This window comes from Orcinus orca, chromosome 7 (genome assembly GCF_937001465.1).
Source record: "Orcinus orca chromosome 7, mOrcOrc1.1, whole genome shotgun sequence".
In the NCBI taxonomy this organism is placed as follows: domain Eukaryota; kingdom Metazoa; phylum Chordata; class Mammalia; order Artiodactyla; family Delphinidae; genus Orcinus; species Orcinus orca.
The window spans coordinates 62,578,285-62,602,569 of record NC_064565.1 but is presented as its reverse complement, the minus strand read 5'-3'; the positions used below and the strand labels follow the sequence as shown (position 1 = coordinate 62,602,569).

Sequence of the window (24,285 nt, the reverse complement as noted above, 5' to 3'; positions counted from 1 at the left end):
CTCCCTTCCCTCGCCCCACTGGTAACCACTAGTTTGTTCTCTGTATCTGCTTCTTTTTTGTCATATTCACTAGTTTGTTGTAATTTTTAGATTCCACCTATAAGTGATGTCATACAGTATTTGTCTTTCTCTGTCTGACTTATTTCACTAAGCATAGTATCCTCCAAGTCCATCCATGCTGCTGCAAATGGCAAATTTCCTTCTTTTTTATGGCTGTGTGGTATTCCATTGTATATACATATACCACATCTTCTTCATTCGTTCATCTGTTGGTGGTCACTCATGTTGCTCCATATCTCGGCTGTTGTAAATAATGCTGCTGTGAACATTGGGGTGCCTGTATCTTTTCAAATTAGTGTTTTCATTCTCTTTGCATATGTACCCAGGAATGGAATCACTGAATCATATGGCAACTCTATTTTTAGTTTTTTGAGGAACCTCCATACTGTTTTCCACAGTGGCTACACCAATTTACATTCCCCTCAACAGTGCACGAGGGTTCCCTTTTCTTCACAACCTTACCAACATTTGTTATTTGTGGTCTTTTTGATGATAGCCATTCTGACAGGTGTGAGGTGATAGCTCATCGTGGTTTTGATGTTAGTTCTCTTCTCTGTCTATACTCATTCCTTTGATCTTATCCAGTCGTGGTTTTAAGCACCATTTACCCTAGTCTAGACCTCTCCTCTAAACTCCTGACTCCTAAATCCAACTGTTGGCTCAGATTTCTAATAGACACCTCAAACTAACAGAACTCATGATTTTCCTCCCTTTTAATCTGCTCCATCCACAGCCTTCCTTAATTCACTTGTTGGCACATAAAACCTTCGTAAGGCCAAAACCCTGCAAATCATCTTTAATCATCATCCTCTACTTTTTTTTTTTTTTTTTTTTGCATCCAGCTCCAATCCTTCAGGAAATCCCGTTAGCCCAAGTGTCAGAATATAGTTCCCAGATTCAGCTACTTCTCACGGCCCTCACTGCGTCCACTCTGGTCCCATCCACCACCATCCACCTCCTGGAATACTGTGTAGCTCCTAACTTGTCTCCCCTACAGCCTCTTGTCACCACAGGAGCCAGAGTTGCCCTTTTACAACATGTGTCAGATCATGTCACTCCCGCTCAAAACCATGCAGGGGCTCCGCATCTCACACAGAGTAAAAGTCTACAAGGTGTGCTGAGGCCCCTCCGCCCCCAGGCTACTCTCTGACTTCATCCTCTGGCCGTCTCCCCATTGCTCACTCTGCTCCTGCCGGGCTGGCTCCTTTGCTCTGTCTTCAGCACACCAGGCCCATTCCCCCTGGGGACCTCTACTGGTGCTCACTCTGCCCAGAATGCTCATACCACAGATGTCTGCGCCTCATTCAGGTTTTTGCTCAAATGCCTCATCCTCATTGAAGTGTACCCTCAACCTACCACGTTTACAATTGCGACCCCCTCTCCAGCTGTCCCGATCCCCCTTACCCTGCTCTTCCATAGCATTTTGACCTGTTAATATACTAAACAATTCACTTATTGTCTGTATATATATTTAGTTTTTTAATTGGAGTATAGTTCTATATATTTTTTTATTGATAATCTCCGCCAACTAGAATGCATTTTTCCTGAGGAACAGAAATCTTCATTTTATTTACTGATGTATTCCAAATGCCTAGAACTGTGCCTGGCACATAGCAATGCCCAATGACAAATTTTTTTTTGCGGTACATGGGCCTCTCACTGTTGTGGCCTCTCCCGTTGCGGAGCACAGCTCCAGACGTGCAGGCTCAGCGGCCATGGCTCACGGGCCCAGCCGCTCCGCGGCATGTGGGATCTTCCCGGACCGGGGCACGAAACCGTGTCCCCTGCATCGGCAGGCGGACTCTCAACCACTGCGCCACCAGGGAAGCCCCGACAAAATTTTTAATAAATGAAGGCATGGGCGGAATCCTTTCACAATGTATATGGATGTCAAATCAACACATTGTACACGTTAAATATCTTACAATTTTATTTGTCAATTATACCTCAATAAAACTGCAAAAAAATTAATCTTTTCCTGAAAATATCATTTCCCTAGCATAAAAACCTAAAAATTAAAGGAAATCTTTTGACTTCAAGTAACATAAAGTAGGGTTTGGGGTCAGTGAAAATAAATACACAAATACATAAAACATACATAAATGCATGGAAAGAGTCTGAATGTATATAAAATAACCCATTAACCATAGATATTTCTGGTAGAAGGATCATGGATAAAAATTTTTCTTTTTGTTCATCTGTTTTCCAATTTTTCTATAATAAAATTGAATTACTTTAATAATAAACTTTCCAATGAAAAAAATAGGTTTACTCCTGTGGATGATAGCAGTTTTAATATATTTTTTTTTTAGTCTGCAGTTCGCCCACAGAAGAGAATAGGTAAGATGGTGGAAACGTGGGAAAGGCACCCACTCACATCATCGTGAAGACCCCCTGCCCAGACAGTGCAAGAAATTCTGTCTCGATTTGCGTTTCCCCAGAAGCAGACCCAGCAAGGGGTTATCAGAGAGGTGGCAGGGTGGGGACACTGAGACAGAAAAGAGATAGAAACGAATAAAGGCAATGCTGTCAGGCCACGTCCACTAGGGGCAACCAAGACTCCATCCCATGGACGAACCCTGGGACGCAGTGCAGAGAGTGCCTCAGTTATCCCATCCTAGGCGGGAATTTATCCTCCGACAGTGGTTGAGGGCTGTTTTGCGGGGCATTAATTCCCTTGCACTTCCATCATGTCCCCTGTCCTACAGCCAGGAAAAAAAAAAAAGTCTCAGGTAGAGGGTTGCAGGTGTGGGCAGTCAGTAGATTTCTCCAAGTCGAGGTGAAAGCCAAGGGAACGTGGCTGGGCGCTGAGAGGGTCTGCAACAATTCCTTGGTTAAGTCTCTGATTTTGCTCTCTGGGCAGAGCTCCCTTGTCCATTGCCCTCCGTGGCTCTTGGATGTGCCTCCTGCCGGGGTTCTTCCTGGTCCGTTATCTCCAAGGCCGCATGTGAGGTGAGCAGTGTGGACAGTGCCCTCCTGCAGAGACTGTAGCTTGCTTTCCCCCAGTGCGTCTCTGGGCACCCAAGGACTGATTCAAGGCTTGGGCAACCAAAGTTTTTGTAGTCTGAGTTCAAGAACTCTTTGGCCCCCTCCCCGTGTCCTCAAGTCCATTCTCTACGTCTGCATCTTTATTCCTGTCCTGCCCCTAGGTTCATCAGAACCTTTTTTTTTTCGATTCCATATATATGTGTTAGCATACAGTTTTTGTTTTTCTCTTTCTGACTTACTTCACTCTGTATGACAGACTCTAGATGAAGTGAGAGAGTAGCATGGACATATATACACTACCAAATGTAAAACAGATAGCTAGTGGGAAGCAGCCGCATAGCACAGGGAGATCAGCTCGATGCTTTGTGACCATCTAGAGGGGTGGGATAGGGAGGGGTGGGAGGGAGATGCAAGAGGGAGGGGATATGGGGATATATGTATACACATAGCTGATGCACTTTGTTATACAGCAGAAACTAACACAACATTGTAAAGCAATTATACTCAATAAAGATGTTAAAAAAAAAACTCTTTAAAAAAAACCAGAATTCTTTGGCCATACAATTCCCTCAAATATTTAGTAAGCTTCTGAAATCTTTCTTTGCAGTCATTTGCACGTGACAGTATGCACACCTAGGGTTCTTTACCAGACACAATTCTCAAGCCTGATTTACCTCTTTGCACCCTAACCCCTAGGCTTCTCTCCTCCAACTTAATGGAAACCATCTTGAAGCCCGCTGGGAAAGAAATTGGCCTGAGCGTGAAGAGAGCAACCTTAAACGATTTTTGCTACAGTGGTGAGACCAGGTATTGAGAAGTCCTAATGGGCTTTTGCTGCTCAGAGCCTTTTTTTTTTTCTCTATGTGATCACTTACTCTTAGGGCTCAAAGCGGAAGGCTCCAGATTTCTGGACTCATCCTATCCCTTTCATTTCTGTTCCTGAACCAACCAATTGTTGCCTGAGCTTGACTCTTCCTTGTACAGACTCCCTAAGCAAAGCCAATAAGAACTGGGAATTCCCTGGAGGTCCAGTGGTTAGGACTCTACCGTTCCACTGCAGGGGCCGTGGGTTCGATCCCTGGTCAGGGAACTAAGATCCTGCAAGCCACACCGTGTGGTCAAAAAACAAAACAAGCAAACAAAAAAAAAAAAACAAAAAAAAACCCTAACACTGACTTTGTGTTTTCCAACCTCTTCTAGAGCCACCGGCTTGGTACATACTTTGCTCATGAAGAAATCTAGGACAACAGTTATTTTAAGTAATTTGCTATTATCTTCATCTTTTCTGCCTCCAGTACCAATTTTCTTACCTTCCCCACTGTGCTACATGTTTTAGGATCCCCAATGCAAGGGAGTAAATTTTGTATTAACGATGATAAAACCACCTTCTGTACAAATAAACCCAAGAATTTTGATGGCTTGACACAAAGTTTTGTTCTCTCTCATGAAATAGAGCTGGGTGGTAACCAGGCCAATGGGGCGCCCTCCTCCCTGGAGTCATTCAAGGATTCAGGATATCAAAAGCAAAGCCCCCTTCAACATGTGGTTTCCAAGGTCACCTTGGGGGTCATGTCCATTCCAGCCAATCAGAGACTAGAAGAGCACGGACGAGCTCCAGTGGGAGGATGGTGAGTCTCTTAAAGTTTCCCCTCCCATTTCATTTTCTAGAACTCAATCCCATGGCTCTATGTAGATGTAAGGGGCAGGGTGAAAGGATGTATTCCTGGCTTTGTAGTCACAGTGCTATGCTATGGAAAGGAGGGAACCAATTTTTCTGTTGACAGCACATCTCCCACAATTTAAAGCAAAAAATGTATAAATAATGCAGACTCTGAGCTCTCTTCACTACACTCCCAGCCCTTTCCCTAATTATTTCTTTGGACTCACTGGAATTGGGGAATTGGTCAGGATGCTGTCTTTGGGCTTGAGGTGAGGGACCTTCTTCACCTGATTCAATCTGAGAAGGAAGAAAGGAAGGAACCGGCAGGGTGTCTTTAAATAACTGCTCCCTTTTCTATTTTGGTAAAAATCCTTCTCTGACTGAGCAATTACTAACTACTGGCTTTCAGGATCTTTTTTTTTAAAACAAATAAATTGAAAAACTGAAGCACTTTGCTTCCCTGAGAGTAGGCAGAGGAATGACGGCAGGAAGTAGGAGCCTGGAACAGCGCTTATGCAGTGGGACAATTTTCCCATTAATTACTTCTCACTTGAATAACAGGACATGGGAGGTGGGCTGTTTGCTGTCGCTAATGGCACACTGCAGGACAGGTATTGCCTGATACAGAGACAGGGCTGGGAACAGCCACTCCGGGGGCCATCGTAAAACCAGTTTTATGGACGAAGCCACTGAAACCAAACCCAATCAAACATGGAATTCTCTCCAGCGGCACCAACCCCACTCTTTTCAAATTCATTCCCTCACAGAAGCCCCAGGCATTCTCAGCCTAGAGGGAACCAGAGCAAATAAATTTTCCTCTCTGTAGAAGGTGGACTTTTGTGATTTAGATGATCAGTGTCTTACACACACAGCTGACTATCTACTCAGACCCAGTGACCCTGATCAAATCAATCCACACAGATGAGGTTCTGGTTTATACGAAAGGGAGGGAGTTGCTCACCGGGCAAAATAATTCATTCCCTACTCTAACGTGTTTTTTTTTTTTTTTTTTTATGAAGACCTGACTCATGGTGCATTGAAAACACAGTGCAGTTCACCCTCAACTTGTCAAAGTTCCAGCAGTTGTGTAAAGTGTCCGCCCTGCAATAACGTAAGGACCTCAGCCCCGGGCTCCAGGGCTCCGGGCAGCCCAGCTGTCACTGCCACAAACAGGTGGTGTAAACAATAGCTTGGTTCAGCTCACTCACTTGCCAAACTCTCCAGCAGCTGAGTGTCCAGCCAGAGAGCGGCCCAGGCGAACACCCCACCACCAGCCCATGGAGCCCCGGCCACTGCTGCTGTTCCTTGGCCTCTGCTCAGGTAAGTGCCAGGGCTGCTCCTTTGAGGCTAAAGCACTAGACGCCCCCGAACCAGAGTCTTGCTTCTCTGATGGGAACACAGAATGGCAGGACTTCACCAGCCCCAGGCTGCTCTGTCCGTTTCTCACCGATGTTGGCTTGATTGGGTTTGTGGATAAAGAGTTTTAGTTGGGTTATCCAATTAAAATAGGAGCTGCCTGGTCAAAAGCTACAGAGTAGACATGCAATCTCTCTTTCCTTCAGTGCCTGCATCTTAGTAAATCCGTATGATCTGATTCAGCACCTCTTCTACCATCCCGGAGCTGCTATCGTAGTTGAACAAATATAGGAACATAGAAGGGTGACTTATAATCACAAGCAGTATGGTTAACAAGTCTTTTTATGGCTCTAGGAGAATTCTGAAAATGAAGAGGATAGATTGACAGCTCCATGTGCTGGAGGGAGAAACCTTTTCATAACTGTAACTAAACTCTCTCCATGAGAGATGAAATATTTTGTAATTTTTTTAACTTCTGAAGCTAAAAAAAAATTCATATGAATGCATTACGGCCTACTTTTTTTTTTTAAAAGGACACTACTATATGTAGGTTTGGGTTTGAATTGAAACCATAAAACCTTGCACAGCCCTTGACCTGCGTTCAATTCTGGAATGTGTCACAACGCAGCAGCTGAAAAGCTATCCTGAATCCCAAACTTCCGGTCGAGGGAAATAGATGTTTGCTGACTGCTTCATATAAAAGTTTACTGGTGATATCATCTCAACTGAGAAACAAGGCGACTGACATTCTGTGATTTCTCTTCTCTAATACTGCTCTGACAAACACAGGTCTTCTGGGCAAGAGAGGTGAAGAGCTGTATTATAAATGGTTTTCAATAGCAGAGTTGAACAAATAGCCTAAACTCTGATAAACTATATCCTCTGGGATTTGGACTCGATCCAACCAAAGCTGGCTTGGTGGTAATGGTGGTGGTGGTGTGTGTGTGTGTGTTTGCAAACACTACACTCAATGGAAATTCTTAAGTGATATGTTTGTATATAAAAATCCTTCAGAGATCTTTTAGGACACCAAAGATCTCCAAAAATGCAAGTTTAGCTCTTTTTTGAAGTATGTGATGTGTATTTAGATCAAACCTAGAGTTTGCTGGTGTCAATTCACACAGATAGTTAACAGAAATTTAGAGCAAGACGAGGCAATCCAACATCTTCAAATTTATATTATAGGGAAACTGAGGCTAAAAGACATGAACTGACCTTCCCAAAGTCACTTCATGTACAAACTTTGGAATGTGATCAGACTCCATTTTTTTATGTGCATGGTCAGAAAACACAGCCTGAAATTGAAAAGGTAGCAAGAAACACAGCACCAAGTTGAGATAAGAATTACCCAAGGTGACTATTAACAGGACAGAATTCCTTTTGTCCAACCCACCAAGGTGTTCCCCACATAAAAATACAGATTGGACTAGTATGGGACAAAAGAACACTTTAAAATTGTGGCTGGGTTCCCCTACTTAGATTCAGTCCTTTGGGGGCAAAAGTGAGGGACACTTTTTCCCGTGTTAGCGTAACACATAATGATCTCTGTTCTATTTTTATAGCACGTTCATTATAACCTTTCCTCTCCCCCAGCTCAGGAATCCCAAGCACTTCATTACCACCTTTCTTATGGCATATTACTTTCCAGCTTGTTTACAGTTATTTATGTAAATGGAAAATATCAATGTCCATGAAGGAAGGAAGACAGGATCTGTATCAGATTCATGTTGGAAAACCTCAAAGCTACTCAAACAATGCTTTGCACACAGCAAATGTTCAACGAATATGTGAATGAATTAACGTTACCACCATCTGAATAGGGATGACCAGCATGATTTGGCTGAAAAGGGAGACTCTGACATTACGTATGTGTTTGTCTGTGTTTGTTAATTTACATCCTGCCTTTTAAAGAAAGTATTTACTGTGATTTATTGAATCCGTGAAGAGATGGTCCAATTCTCCAGACCATACTGGAGTTGGGAACAGAATCCTAGAATTCTGAGTTCAGGTCCTATAAGTTTTCTATCACTCTACCCTGCTTTGGGGAGGAAAAAAGAAAAGAATACCAACGAATATGGTCTAAGAAATGGAGACCTCCTTGGAAATTCCTTAGAAGTTCATTACGAAAGGCACAAGGTCCCTTGGCCTTGGCGAGGGTGCAGAGGAAGAAGTGAGTATCCCTGGAACCCCCAGCGTGCCTGGCTCCCCAGTGGTCCCTACTCCCTAGCAGAACTTAGGGTTGGCCTGCATAGTTTTCCTGTCACAGAACGCTGAGCATCTGCTCTCTCTGTTGCTTTCTAGTATGTTCTTCCTGTCAAACTGGAATAAACGGTCACTTAAAAATAAGCAGCCCAAGGTAACACCAAAGCGATAACCTCAAACCCAGTGGCCAAGGCACTCAGTGATCCACCCCAGTCCCCCACTGCTCCCACAGTGGGCTAGGTGGGCCCCAAGATAGACAAGGTGTGGAGGACAGAGGACAGCTGCATCCCAGGGGCTCAGTGGGGCACCTGCAAAACCTGGGTCTTTGGACAACATGCTGCTCTAAGGGTCCTCAAATGCAGGTAGTTTGGGGGAGATGCCACATGAAAGCTCTGCACAGACCCTTTTAGGTTCAGAAAATTTGGGAAACTAGAAATGAAGAGGTAGGCTAGGTAAGGCATTCAGTATATAGAGTCCAGGAAGGTCATAATAAAGATATCTGAGCTATACTGAAACCTTCAAAAATCCGAATGGACATGATACATTGGCCTTTAGGGAGGTGGTGAAGAGCACAGGCCCTCTCGTCAGATGGCCTCCACTTATAATCCCACCTCTAACTAGCTGGGAGCCATGAATACATGACTCAGCTCTCCAGACCTCAGTTTTCCCATCTGTGAAGTAGGAGTAAAGACTGACCTCATAGGATTTTTATAAGGATTCAATAAGGTAATACAAATACAGGACCTTTAATAAAGCTCTACAGGTTAATTAAAACACATACTTTCGGGAGCATGAACATGTTTCAATTCATTCCATAACATTGGTTGTTTCAAACTGATATAAAGTTCTGGATGAGAAATAGTGGTTGAGAGCATGGGCTCTGGGTGTCAATCCTGGCTCCACCATTTATGAAATCTGGGCCTCAATTTCCTCATCTGTAAAGTGAGGACAATTATAGTACATACCACACCCAGTTATGAGGATTGAAAGACCTAGTACATATAAAGCACACAGAAGGAAGTCTAGCACAAAACAAGTTGGGTGTGTTAGTTATTATTTTTGTTGATCAATAAAGATAGAAAACGGAATTACTTTTTACTTAATAATTATTTTGTTGGCAAACGCTTCCAAACTTAGGATCGAAGGAGGAAAAAAAACACAACCAATCACCTGCCTTAGCGGTGATCGGTTAACACAACTGGGAAAAAAGGGAAAGCATTTCACTTGTTTCATTTTTAAAGCTGTCTTGGCCCAGGGAAAAAGTGTAGTTTCAGCAACAACCTGCGGAAAGGGGAGATCTGGTTACACGAATCCGGACAAACGGATTGTGTGTCTACTTCCTCTCCCAGCCCTGAACAGGCAACCTCCAGACCACAGCAGGCTTGAGTTACAGAGATCCTTCATAAGGAACTTGTTGGAATTTGGAACACATTTTCTCATAGGAATAATGGCACATGTAGCTGTACAGTTTCCAGCATATTCATAACATTAAAAGGGAGTACAGGAGCACGGCACAGAATGACCGGCTCTAACTTCAGCTCTGCCCTAGCCGCATGACCTCAGACAAGTCAGCCGAGGAATCTCAGGCGAGAATGTCTGCCTGCCTGCCTGCTGGTAAGGAGCACATCACGCTGGACACACAAAGCCTGTGGGCTCTGAGAATACTGGATGATACTGCCCTCCATCCCGAAGGAAAACGTAGTAAAGATTCCTTGGAATCATTCATGCTCCAAATAGGAGCCCCAAACCCAGGTCAGCAGAACATGTGGTTTTCACTCTTAGCAACTTAATTGGGACATGGGCCCATCAGCAGTGATTACTTTTTTTATTTTTCAAATTATGGAAAAATATATAAGTATGTAAGATTTACCATGGTAAAATACACATTACATAAAATTTCCATTTTAAAGTACACAGTCCAGTGGCACTAGGTACGTTCACAATGTTACGCAAGCATCACCACTAATTCCAGAACTTTTTCATCACCCTAGAAGGAAACCCTGGGCGCATTAGCAGTCACTCCCAGTCCCCAGTCCCCACAGTCCCTAGTAACCACTAACTTACTCTCTGTTCTACGGATTGACCTATTCTGAATATTTCATATACATGAAATCATACAATATGTGCCCTTTTTTGTCTGACTTCTATCCCTTAGCATAATGTTTTCAGGAGTCATTCATGCTGTAGCATGTATCAGAACGTCATCCCTTTTCATGGCTGAATAATATTCTACTGCATAGATATACCACAATTTGTTTATCCATTTATCCATTGATGGACATGTGGGTTGTTTCTACCATATAGCTATTGTAAATATTGCTATGAATATTCATGTACAGATTTTTTGTTTGCTTTGGGGGTTTTTTGTTTGTATTTTTTCTTTTTTAAATTGAAGTATAGTTGATTTACAATACTGTGTTAGTTTCAAGTGTACAGCACAGTGATTCAGTCATATATATATGTATGTATATTCCTTTACAGATTCTTTTCCTTTAGAGAATATTGAGTGTAATGCCCAGTAGGTCCTTGTTGGTTATCTATTTTATATATAGTAGTGTGTATACGTTAATCTCAACCTCCTAATTTATACACCCCCCACCCCATGTACAAATCTTTGTATGACCAGTTTGTTTGTGGATATACCCAGGAATGGCATTGCTAGGTCATATGGTAGCTCTGTGTATAACTTGTGTGAGAAACCACCAAACTGCTTTCCACAGCAGCTACACCATTTACCTCTCACCAGCAACATATGAGGATTCCAGTTTCTCTGTAACCTCACCAATATTTGTCAATTTTAATTTTGTTAATTATGGAATAACATCTTAGTGGGTGTGAATCAGCATCAATTTTGGGCTGTTCATAGCATCATGAGCTCTGAGGCCAGCCAATCTGAGATTTCATTGCATCATGACCAGATTCTGAAATACCAAGACCGACTTTGTGTGGACCTTTCTTCTTGTGTGTACGTGTTCCTAGCAAACTTGATGCAGACAGATGCTGGATGAAGGAATGTCATCTGTCCAAAGTACAGGTGCATGATAATCTGGCATGCCCCACTGGGAAGGGACCACATTGGCAGCTGCACTTGGAAAGGAATTCAAGGCAATAATAGCTGCATCAGGGAGCCCTTCAACAAGGGGGCCTGCGTGCCTTCCATGAGTTGGCCACACCTCAGTTACTCATGTTAGTGTGTGCAGAGGGTGGGAGCAGACTCTGACAGTGAGTGTGTTGTTTGCTGTCTCAGCTGGCCTCGTCCTGGGCTCCGAACATGAGACCCGCCTGGTGGCAAAGCTATTTGAAAACTACAACAGCGTAGTACGGCCCGTGGAAGACCACCGCAAGGCCGTGGAGGTGACGGTGGGCCTGCAGCTGATACAGCTCATCAATGTGGTGAGACAAGAGAGCTCCAGGCTCTCCACACCTCCCACCCCGGACCATCCTCCCCTGGCTCCCCTCTTGTCCTCCTAAAGATGGGGCCTTATCTTTTTTGCAGGATGAAGTAAATCAGATCGTGACAACCAATGTTCGTCTGAAACAGGTAACTCAGCTAGATAATTGCATTCATGTTGTTTTTATTCACCCTGAAATTTAACACGGGCCCAGAGGGAATCAATTTAGGTAACAGGGATATGTACCAAAATGTTAAAAGTAGATATTTTGGGGTAGTGGGGCTGTGGATCATGTTTTGGTGTTTATTTTTTATTGTACTTTGTGCTTTTTCTGTGTGTATTAATTTGCTAGGACTCCTGGAACAAAGTCACAACCTGGACAGCTTAAACAACAGAAACTTATTGTCTCACAGTTTTTGAGGTCAGAAGTCCAAAATTAAGGTGTTGGCAGAATTGGTTCCTTCTGAAGTTTGTGAGGGAGAACCTGCTCCAGGCCTCTCTCCTTTGCTCAGAATTCGTTGTCTTCATGTTCACATGACTTTATTCCTGAATATGTATCTGTCTTCAAATGTCCCTATCTTATAAGGACACCAGTCATATTGGATTAGGGCCCACCTTAATGACTTCACTTTAACTTAATTACCTCTGTAAAGACCCTAACTCCAAATAAGGTCACATTCTTGGGGGTTTAGAACTTCATATTAATTTGGGGGAGACAATTCAACATTGTGTTATCCAAATTTGCTGCATTGGGTATATGTTACTTTCATAATGTAGAAGAAAATATAATACTTTATAAAAATATGATGTTGCCTGCTTGAGGAAAACATTCCCAATAGGGTCATTCTCCTTTCCTAAGGTGGGCAGTGTACCTGGTAGATCTGCTACCACTTGGTGGCGTTACTTGGGGCTACCTTTGTTTTCTCACCTGTAAAATGGGGTCAATAATCACTCCTACCTCATGGGAACATTGTGAGGACTAAATGATGAATATGGGTAAAATGCTTACAACAGTGCCTGCATGTACTCAGTGCTCTGTGTTTGCTCTTACTTGTTACTAAGGGGAAAACTGAATTCTGAATCAAACCCTTCTTACTGGAACACAATTTCTGTCCATACCTGAATTACCATGCTCATCAGAGCTCTTGATAAGCCTAGATTTTAAAAATATTTTTAGTTTTTTAATCGACTAAGTGTCTTCATTTCTAGCAATGGGTGGATTACAACTTAAAATGGAACCCAGACGACTATGGTGGCGTGAAAAAAATTCACATTCCATCGGAAAAGATCTGGCACCCGGACCTAGTTCTTTATAACAAGTAAGCAAAACAGACAGGATTAGAAGGCGGACATTACGGGGGCAGGTGGAGCCCAAGTGCCCTAACGGAAGGGCTGCCACTCTTGGCATGCGTCTCACCACTGTTCACATTAAATAACCCTTAAAAACCAAGAGCCAAGTTGACATGCTAGGGGTGCCATATGGTGTCTCGTGTTATGAATAGAAACAATTATCAGAGCCAAATTGAAACAGGGCTGCAGGGTGGGGGACATTTAATCCCTGAGAGCTCCTGTAGGGTATATGGCAACTATCCAAGGAACCCAAACATCATATAATTGAGTTCCTTGGAAGTAAATGTCCTTCCGACCAATAGGTCTGAACCTCCTGGGGTTGTTATTCATCACATCCTCACAGCATCCCAAGATGCCGCGTGCTGCTGATGGCCTGGGATGCCTATGTAGCCCATCCACTGGGCTCTGTGACAGACTGCATGTTGTGAAATTATAATGTGATTCAAGACACTCCAATTTAATGACACGTTCATTATCATACGCCCTTCATTTGTCAGGGAATGTTCATTGCAAAGAGCATCCTTCCCAGGCAGGAGCATTCAACACTGGCCTAGAGGATTTGTGGTCTGACATTCTATAGCACGTGTCTGGAGCGAGCAGGCTGTGCGTTCTAGCAGACTCACCAGGCAAGGTGGCCAGGGCTAGTGAGCAGAAATGATACCTTTTAAGACGACCCTCCCCAACTTTGATATTTTATTACATATTTTCCAGTCCGACCTGGGATTCAGACTCGAGTCAAAGTACACAATCATTTGTGTAAACTTTTGGACAAGTATGCTCATAGGACAGAGTGTCTATCTCTCAGAGTTAAGTTTCTCTTTCACTTAGAATCTGAGGGAAGCAATTAAAATCCTCAGGTCCTTTTGATAAGCTCACTCAGAAAGACCCTCATGGGGGAAAGAATCCTGTTTCACCTGCTTCGAAGGAGAGACATAGACCATCCTTTCCCTCTGCTCTGTTGGGAGGGTCTCAAGCTGCGTAGTTTTCTGGATAGAGCCTCTTCTCAGTCCCAAGGAAAAATTAATGAGAAGAAAATCTCTTGATTTATGAAGTGAGGCACAATATATACCACATGTCCCTGAAAGCCCAGCAAGGTAGACCCCACCCACTTTTCAGCACCTATTATACCGTCCTGCCCTCTGCCAAGGCCCTGGGGCACAGGCTGTTCTGGAATGAGCAGACCACCCACCGAACAAGACCTGCAGAAATAGTTTGTTATTTTTTTAGTATCTACCATGTTGCCTTTTTTAATGAGAAATTATTGCCAACATTTGAAAATTGGGAAATACATTAAAATCTGAATTTTTAACTTCTCTAGAAAAATCCAACTTTCAAAAATATGGCAACTTTGGGGCTTCCCTGGTGGCGCAGTGGTTGAGAGTCCGCCTGCTGATGCAGGGGACATGGGTTCATGCCCCGGTCCGGGAAGATTCCACATGCTGCGGAGCGGCTGGGCCCGTGAGCCATGGCCGCTGAGCCTGTGCGTCCAGAGCCTGTGCTCCGCAACGGGAGAGGCCCCAAAAGGGAGAGGCCTGCGTACAGCAAAAAAAAAAAAAAAAAAAAAAAAAAAATGGCGACCTTGGATTAAAAGTCTTGATTCCCAGCTTCCAAGGAAGAATCCAGTATCAGGCAACATGGAGCCTTCGCTCCCACGCAGACACCATGGCAGAGCTGAGTGGTGCCTTCCTCAGGGGAGAGAGGGTCTCTCCCCATGCCAGGCTCAACCCTCCCTCCTTCCTTGCCTGCCTGGCCCTGGAGGCATCTGAGTTTGTGACCCCACCCCACTGCGGTCTAAATAGTTCTTTAAAGGTAACAGACCCCTTCTTTAACGTGCTTGTCACCGTAATGAGCCACTAGACGTGTTTTTCTTTAAAATTCCTGGGTTTTTTCTCAATTAACTTTCAAAGTATATCAGAGAAGGGATACATGGAGATTAACATCACAAATACTACTGAGGACTGGGAAGAAGAATCTGGGACGCAGTGAATCCATGTCACCTGTTATTCCTTTAAAACTGTAGATTCTCGGGTTCATCCCTAGATATCCTGATTCAGCACTCAGATGGTGCTCAGGAATCTATATTTTGTTTTACTTTATTTTTTATTGAAGTGTAGTTGATTTATAATATTGTGTTAGTTGTAGGTATAGAGCATAGTGATTCAGATTTTTTGCAGCTTATATTCCATTATAGGTTATTACAAGATATTGAATATAATTCCCTGTGCTATACACTAAATCCCTGTTGCTTATCTATTTTAAGTATAGTAGTTTGTATCCGTTAATCCCATACTCCTAATTTGTCCCTCTCCCTCCTTCTCCCCTTTGGTAACCATAAGTTTGTTTTCTGTATCTGGGAGTCTGTTTTTGTTCTGTAAAGATTCACTTGTATTATTTTTTAGATTCAGGAATCTATATTTTAAACAAGCACCCCAGTGATCTTTATTATCAGACAAATTTGAAAAACATTGCCACAGCTAAAAAGCGATGCAGTGCAAAAGAGAGCTTCTATAATTAGCACCTGAATAATTAACAACTGTCTCCCGTTAGCATCCCCAAGCAGAATTGAAGGCTCATCTGTCACTTGGATCCCTGTTCCTCTTTTATCCCAATTGTAGTGCAGACGGCGACTTTGCCATTGTCAAGTTCACCAAAGTGCTCCTGGACTACACTGGCCACATCACGTGGACACCTCCCGCCATCTTTAAAAGCTACTGTGAGATCATCGTCACCCACTTTCCCTTTGACGAACAGAACTGCAGCATGAAGCTGGGCACCTGGACCTATGATGGATCCGTGGTGGCCATCAACCCGGTGGGTGGTGACCTACTGTGAGGAGGTTGGATGCAGGAAAAGCGTGATTCAGGTCTCCAACTCTGCCCCTCCATTATCATAGGCTCTCAGGACCCATTCGAACCTTGGGGATTGTCTAGTTTGATGGTTCTCAATTGGTTGGGAAGGTTCTTGATGCACTGCATAAGAGAACCACCTGGGGCTTAAATAATTCTCTATGCCCAGGCTCAGGCCCAAGAATTCTTATTTAATCAGACTGGGGTGGAGCTAGGGCACCAATATATTTTAAAGCTCCCAAGTGACTTGAATGTATAGTCAACATGGATAATCCCCATAGTCCAAACCCCCTTATTTTACAGGAAAGGAACCTAAGACCCCAAAGCGAAGGTGACCCAGGGTCCCTCCTGGGTATGTGACAGTGCTGGGATCGGTTGCCTTGTCACAGCTGATTAGGAAACCCTCCCCCTCCTCAGGGCGATGAGGCTGGGAATTCAAAGTTTCATTCTATCTTCTCAGGAAAGCGACCAGCCAGACCTAAGCAACTTCATGGAGAGTGGGGAATGGGTGATCAAGGAGTCCCGGGGCTGGAAGCACTGGGTGTTCTACGCCTGCTGCCCCTCCACCCCCTACCTGGACATCACCTACCACTTTGTCATGCAGCGCCTGCCCCTCTACTTCATCGTCAACGTCATCATTCCCTGCCTGCTCTTCTCCTTCTTAACCGGCCTGGTGTTCTACCTGCCCACGGACTCAGGTGGGTGCAGTTGCCGTGGCAGCAGCTGCTGCCCCTGATGGATCTCGGGCTACTGTTTTGGGGGAAGCCAGAAATAACCACGGCTAATAAACAAATACAGGCAGACAGACCCAAACCATCGTCCCTGGGAGGATGCGTGTACTGACTGGCCATGTGCAGTGGTGACATTCCAGCTGGGGCAGATACAGAGCAGGCAGAGAGCTGAATGGGACTCCGAAGATGCGCATACACAGCTCAGTCTGGTTAAGTGAATAACCACCAGCATCTACTTGCTGGATACCTGCTGTGTGCCCCCAAGGGTGCTGGGTAAGGCGTGTATCACAGGCACTACCGGTGCCTCATACCCCATGAAGTCACTTGCTGTACGTGACTACTTGGGTCTTGCCTCCTTTGCCCACGGCTTGCCCCTTGAAAATAGCTTTTGTGTATCTATTCTCCAGATGGCAGTATCTTTACACAAAACACCATACTTCCCAAGTGGCAATTCTTTCTCCCATATCAGCCTGGACGACTTACTTACCTCCTACTGAGTGACATAATTTCACGAGACACCAACAATCTACAGAAAAGGGGGAAAGGGAACACATATGCCTGCAAGCAAGTCACTGCTCTTAAATGATTTACGGCAGACAAGCAGGGAAAAAAGAAAGATGGTAAGGTGGTCCTCAAACTTATGACAGATAATAATTTTATCCAAAGGCCAAAAAAAAAAAACCCCACAAAAGTCTAAATCCAACTCTCCAACAAGAAAAAAAAAACAAACTTACACATTCACTCATGCAACACGTACCGTTTAAACAACTGTTACAAGACAGGGATAAGGTAGAGAACAAGGCAGAATTTTCCCCACCGAACATATGTTCTAGGGATTGTACTCATTCTTAAACAAATCATCACAAACAAATATCTTTTCACCTTTCCAATCAAATGAAGCTTCTTAAAGTGAAGATAGAACACTCTAGGCAGGGCCATATGGAAACTAATCAGAGTTTCTATAAATATTAAATGATTTACTCTTGAAAAGCATTTAGAACAGTGAGACTGCTTGATAACTGTTAGCTATCGTTATTATCATTCATCAAGAAATTGGATGGACCTTGATCAATATTGGATATTTATAATTCTGTTTTCTTTTTTACCTTTGAAGACTTTCCTACCCACCAGAAACGGACAATTTCTTGTTTGCATCCACTCTGGGTCCTGTGTATATTCCTAGCATCTGGACACATCCAGAATGGGAAAAGCTCCACATTGGAAAGGGTCACACGAGGGGTTTCCCAGGACACAAACACCAAGACCAGCACAAGGAAAGTCCCTTCCAAAGGCTCTCTACTGCATCTGAGCTGGTCAATCCCCACAAAAATATTCCAGTGCCATCCAGCCCCTGGCTTTCTTGTTTCCTTGTCCAACCAAGACAGCATCCGGGAATTGTTCACCCTGAAAGCGTAGGGCCTGGAGAAAAGATTCAGGGGAAGGGGAATCCCTCATTCCTTAGTATGAAAAACAAAAAAAGTCAAAACAAGAAAAAAAACCCAAATCATCCCCTTCGATGGAGATGAGAAAGCGAGTGGTGTGAAATCATGGATGTTGTCCTTTCTCGGCTTGGGTCTTGCAGCTTTTTTTTGCTCCCACAATGAGAAAAAGATACATGGACTTCTGGGCTGCCCATCATCTGCTGGGTAACAAGTAGGCCAGGCTGCAGTTCAGTTCTGTGAGGTTTAAGACATTCTGCTGCGGACGGAAAAACTGCCATCTGGGGTCTCGATTACCACCCAGAACCTCTCTGCGTTCCCTGAGTTCCGCCAAGAAACGGAATGCTGGGCAAGAGGTGAAGTAGCATCCCCTGCTTGGCAGCCTCTAATGGAAATGCCTGCCGCTTGCCATCACCAGCACAGTTAAGGTGCCGAGGTCTCAGAGGAAATTCTGCAGAAAAAATTCCCCACAACGAGACCTTGAGAACATGCCGGTCCCATTCCTCTCACCCTTGGGTTGTGGTGGTGTGCTCGTTTGCCAGGGCTGCCTTCACCAAGGACCACAGACTGGTGGCTTAAGCAACAGAGATTTATTTTCCCACAGTGCTGGAGGCTGGAAGTCCAAGATCAAGGCGTCAGCAGGGTTGGTTTCCTCTGAGGCCTCTCTCCTGGGCTTGCAGATGGCTGTCTTCAGCCTGGGTCCTCACATGGCCTTTCCTCTGTGTGTGTCTGTGTCTTAATCTCCTTTTCTGATAAGGACACCAGTCATATTGGATGAGGGCCCACTCCAAGGCCTCATTTTAATTGAATTACATCGTTAAAGGCCTATCTCCAAAACAGTCCCTGAGATGCTGGGGCTTAGTGTTTCAACACATAAATTTGGGTGGAAGAACAATTTAGCCCATAACAGGTGGGTTGTGTTTGTTTCTTCTTTTGTCCAGGAGAGAAGATGACTCTGAGCATCTCTGTCCTGCTGTCCTTAACCGTGTTCCTTCTGGTCATTGTGGAGCTGATCCCTTCCACCTCCAGTGCGGTGCCCTTGATTGGGAAGTACATGCTGTTCACCATGGTGTTTGTCATCGCATCCATCATCATCACCGTCATCGTCATCAACACACACCACCGCTCCCCCAGCACCCACGTCATGCCCGAGTGGGTGCGGAAGGTGAGCGAGCAAGGCCCCGGCACACTTTGCCCAGGGCTGCCCCTCCCTCAAGGCATCCGCAGGTCTACTCTTCTGTGTGGCCAGTGGCCTCCTAGGTAACCCTTGTGGGCACTTAGGAACGGAAAGTCCTTTCTGGGCTGTAGGGGTTTTGGGGAAGGAACTTTCTTTGGCTTCTTGCTGGGTATAAATAACTCAAGCAACCGGCCCAGGGAGATAAGAAAACCAGAATTAACAAAGCCCATTCCAAACTCAGCCTTAAAGAATCTCTGATTAGAGAAGATGAATAAATCACTATCCTTTTATTCAAATGCTGTGAAATCTTGAGATGTCTGTTTTTATGTCTTCCAGTTTGTGAACAGACTGCTTATTTTTTTGCTGGTAGAATCATCTGCTGAGACTAGAATAAGGGCTAGAAATTGGGAGTGGGGGTAGGGAGGGGGCTTGATGAGAGATTGTCAAAAAGTTTTAGTGAGGAACTTGGTCTCAAATATTTACATTACTGAATTTTAAAATGTGTTAACATTTCCAATATGTTGGTTCTTTTATACATCTTCACAGAGACACTAACATCCAGTCTTTTGTGCACGATGCAAAAGATTTGTTATGAATTGACAGAGAAACTACCGCTTGCAATGTATTCTTTTGGGAGGAGAGACAGTCCCTGCTTCTCTAAAGGCCAAGTGACTCCTGGCAATACCTATGTTGCATTTCTTCAGGAACAAGAAAGAGAAGAAAACAGTCTAGCTGTTTTGTGGGGCAGGAAGCTTATATATATATTTTTTAATGGGAGGGGCCCTTTCTTTAACCTTTTGATCATGAGGACACAGGCCTTGAAAGAAGTGGGTGCCTACAGGGGGTCTGGAAGTTTAAGCTTCATTGGTTTCTTGAGTCAGTAGCTGCACACAGGCTCCCTCCAGTGGCAAGCTGCTGGCATTACAGAATCATCTCTGTTAGCCTTAGTAATTTGACGGGTCACAGGATACAGATGAGCAAGCTTTGAGAAAATCTAGTAGAGTCCTTTTGTTTTAGGGACAAAGAGGCTGAGGCCCAGAGAAGCTGAATAATTCGCCTAAGGTCACATTGCTTATGCAAAATCAGAGTTTGATGCTTGCCCTGCTGACAATAATTCCCATACGTGGACTTTTTTTTATTTTGTTACAGGTTTTTATCGACACTATCCCAAATATCATGTTCTTCTCCACGATGAAAAGACCATCCAGAGAAAAACAAGACAAAAAAATTTTTACAGAAGACATTGATATTTCTGACATTTCTGGGAAGCCGGGACCTCCACCCATGGGTTTCCACTCTCCCCTGATCAAACACCCCGAGGTGAAAAGTGCCATTGAGGGCATCAAATACATCGCAGAGACCATGAAGTCAGACCAGGAGTCCAATAACGTAAGCTCTGTGGCTTGAGATCTGCACCTCTTGTTTAAATGGTCAAATGCTCGAGCACAGAGGGATGGGTTTGGCTTGATGGGAAGGTTGGCGTTCAAGGGGCAGCTACTGATGTAAGATGTGCCCAGTGACCCCCTAGGCCATCTTAGCAAGTCATCATATTGTGAATAACTTATTTAAAAAATAAAGATCATAATGCCAGTGGAGGGATGATCAACAGACTGAAGGGCCCCTAGATGATGGATAGCACGAATATCGTGAGTCCATGATCGTCTTACGGAAATTCTAACATATTCCTCTCTCCCAGGCGGCCGAGGAATGGAAGTACGTTGCAATGGTGATGGACCACATTCTCCTCGGAGTCTTCATGCTCGTCTGCATCATCGGAACGCTGGCTGTGTTTGCAGGTCGGCTCATTGAATTAAATCAGCAAGGATGAGCAGAAAGCTGAGCTGAACCTCAGCGCCAGGGAAATTCGTCTACTTGGATACATGCTCACTTATCAAACATTTAATTTTCTGTATTTGTTATTCGTGACAAAAGTTTCTGTTTACATAAGGTTATGGCCTCAAAGTGTCTTCACATTGCTTCTCCCTTCACTCCTGCTGTGGCTGCCGGGAGAATGAACCCTTTGCAGTAAATGAATCTGGATTGCTACATGAAGCGTTCATTTCCAACAGTGTCCAGAAGAATTTTGCCCAGGATAACTGAGCTTTTCTGTTAGTTTTTGAAATTTTTAAATTTTACACAAAGAGTCTATCCTTTGCTTAAAAGTCAGTTTTGTACCTTCTACAAAAGCCCCATCTACCAGTCCCAAAAAGATGAAACATTTGACTTGGAGAGAAAGAAAGCAGTAGAAAGACAATAGGACAATTCTAGAGTGGACACCACAATGCAAACGGCCTCAAAAACTCCTGCTTTAAAGTAGGTTTCTAGAACTTAGAGGTGAGGGAAGGTCTTCCCAGTCTAATACAGCACCTGAGCTTGATGCTCGGGGTTTGAGGGAAAAGAGGTCCTAACCTGTATTGAGCGTGGGCCCAGGCACTGTGGGAAGGGGCTCGCAGGCATGTTTTTATTTATCCTCAGAACTCTCGACTGTCCCTGTTTTACAAATGCAGAAACTGAACTTGAGGGAGGTTAAGTTCACGGCCCAAAATAACAAGGAGAGCTGACATTTGAACCTAGACCTTGTAGGTTCAAAGCAGCTCTGGGCTGGGCCAGTTCATCTGCTCGCTTGCTCTTTGGATCAACTCTGGCTCCATCTGGGCCATTCTGCGACTCTGGTCAGTGTTTCTGAGAGGTTCAGTCCTAGTGTCAGCCATCTTTCTGCCTTCCCAATTAAACCGCCTGCCTTTTCCCCCAGTCCTCACCCCACTCCTGTTTGGGGTTCTAGTTCTATAAATGAAATCCGAAATGTGTGCACATATCATCATCATTTCTGCAATTCTGGACAAGGAGAGAAAATTATTTCCTTTCTCCACAGCAACCTATAAGCCACAAGGCAGTTCACCCCAGAACTAGAATATGTGCAGCCCTGGGCTCAGTAATGACCATCAGATCCCCAGAACACATCTGATCCACATCAGTACCAGGGAGAACGGGGAATGGCAGTGCCAGGCAGCCCGTCTGAATGCAGGTGGGTTCGATCTACATCTGCATGGGACTCCCCATCACACACCCGTGGCAGGACTGAGTGCCTTCATTTAAGAGTAAACTAAAGGGAAAAAGGTTTGGCAATTCCTCAAAAAGCAAAACGTAGATGGGAGGGAGGCGCAAGAGGGAGGGGATATGGGGATATACGTGTGCATATAGCTGATTCACCTTGTTATACAGCAGAAACTAACACAACATTGTAAAGCAACTATACTCCAGCAAAGATGTTAAAAAAAAAAAAGCTAAACGTAGAATTGTCATATGATCCACCAATTCCACTCCTAGGTATACACCCAAAAGAACTGAAAGCAGGGACTTGAACAGATACTTGGACACCAAAGTTCACTGCAGGATTATTCACAATAGCCGAATGGTGGAAACCACCCAAATGTCCATCAATAGATAAACAAAACGTGGTGTGTGTGTGTGTATATATATATATATACACACACATACATATACATACATTTATAATGAATTATTCAACCTTAAAGAGGAATGAAATTTTGATAAATGCTACAATACAGATCACCCTTGAAAACATTATGCTAAGTAAATAAGCCAGATACAAAAGGACAAATATTGTATGACTCCACTTACAGAAGGTACCTAGAGTAGCCAAATTCATTAGACAGAAAATAGAATAGAGGCTACCAAGCTCTGGGGAAGGGGAGAGTTATTGCTTAATGGGTAGCGCTTCAGCCTGAGATAATGAAGAAGTTCCGGAAATGGACAGTTGTGAGGGTTGTACAACACTGTGAATGTACTTAACGCCACTGACTGAATGGTTAAACATGGTTAAGATAGTAAATTTTATGTGTATTTAACCATAATTAAAAATAAAATAAAAATGAAAAAAGATGGCCAGTTTCACATTCTGTATATTTTACTTCAATTAGCCAAAAAAGAGAGAGGGAGAGAGATTCAGCACCTAAGTCTGCTGCTTGCCTAACGTATCACAGCCCCCCAGGACTCACTATGGATTCAGAGGAAGAACTTAAAAATCATGTTGTCCATTCTAAGGACAAGGAAACTGAGGCTCAGAGACGTGACCTCCCTCAGGTCACAGAGCTAGTTAGTGACAAGCCAGGTCTCAACTCCTGCCCTCATGCTGTTTTCTTTACATCAAATAGCCCATTTCTCCCCTAAAAGTGAGGCCCTCCAACATGTCCCCTGCTCACCACCTGTCCGGGAAGCCAGCAGGGTGGCCCTGTGGGTACAACAATGTCACAGTGTGAAGCTCCACCAGCCCCTAAATACCTGTTGCATCAATCTGTCACCAGGTCAAGGACTTTCACCTTTGGAATCTCTTCCCTTCATTAAGGGCTGATCTCCTGATGAAATGGGAGGGGAGGCTGGGATCTGTCTCCCCCCGCTAGAGGTGAGCGCCCAGCCCTGTCCTGCCCCATGTGGCTTTATTGATGAGTGTGTCTGGGTAAAGGGGTGACTTCTTGGGAAATAAGGAGCATCCTCAAACTGGAACAAGACGGGTAAGTTTTCCTGGGGGATGGGGATTATAGACCGAAAAATGGAAGCAGAAATTATTCAGAGCTCGAATCCCTAAGTTATTGTTTTTTCTTTTCTGGTTGTCAGAACTGGGGTTTTATCAAATTGGAAACTGTATTAACAATCAAACAAATCAGATGGGGAGACGTTTCGAGGCTGAGGTGGGAGGTATTTGGTTTTGCTCTAATCACTGTGGACCACGATGCCATCGTGTTCACCCTGGGGGGGGCGGCGCGAGGCAGAGGAGTGCAGGCGGCTGCCTCTTTCCTCGCTGCCCGAGGTCTCTCCTCACACTCCAACAGTTGGGTCTTGCTTTGAAGCCTGAGTTCCCTTGCTCCTAGCTTTCAACCCACCATTTTCAAAGTCATTTCTCCCACTGCTACTGCTCGAGTCCTAGCCCTGCTCCAGTTCTTCAGCGGCCAAAGCCACTACAGTCTCTCTCCTCCACCTGAGTGCTTCATCTCTTGCTCCCCCAAATCACCTGTCACTGTCTCTAGCTGCCAATCACTGTGACCCATGGTCTCCACTTCCGCCTG

At 44.3% G+C, this 24,285-nt stretch overlaps 1 protein-coding gene across 1 annotated transcript; it reads left to right on the top strand.

Annotated features, from left to right (window-relative positions):
* Window positions 1–5,536: 5,536 nt before the first annotated feature.
* CHRNA1 (cholinergic receptor nicotinic alpha 1 subunit) lies at window positions 5,537–23,104 on the top strand. Its single transcript, XM_049712064.1, has 9 exons — window positions 5,537–6,028; window positions 11,514–11,659; window positions 11,763–11,807; window positions 12,868–12,977; window positions 15,624–15,819; window positions 16,315–16,552; window positions 18,966–19,189; window positions 20,351–20,590; window positions 20,898–23,104. Exons 1-9 carry the CDS (start codon window positions 5,986–5,988, stop codon window positions 21,027–21,029), a joined length of 1,374 nt encoding a protein of 457 aa, XP_049568021.1. The 5' UTR covers window positions 5,537–5,985; the 3' UTR covers window positions 21,030–23,104.
* Window positions 23,105–24,285: the final 1,181 nt, after the last annotated feature.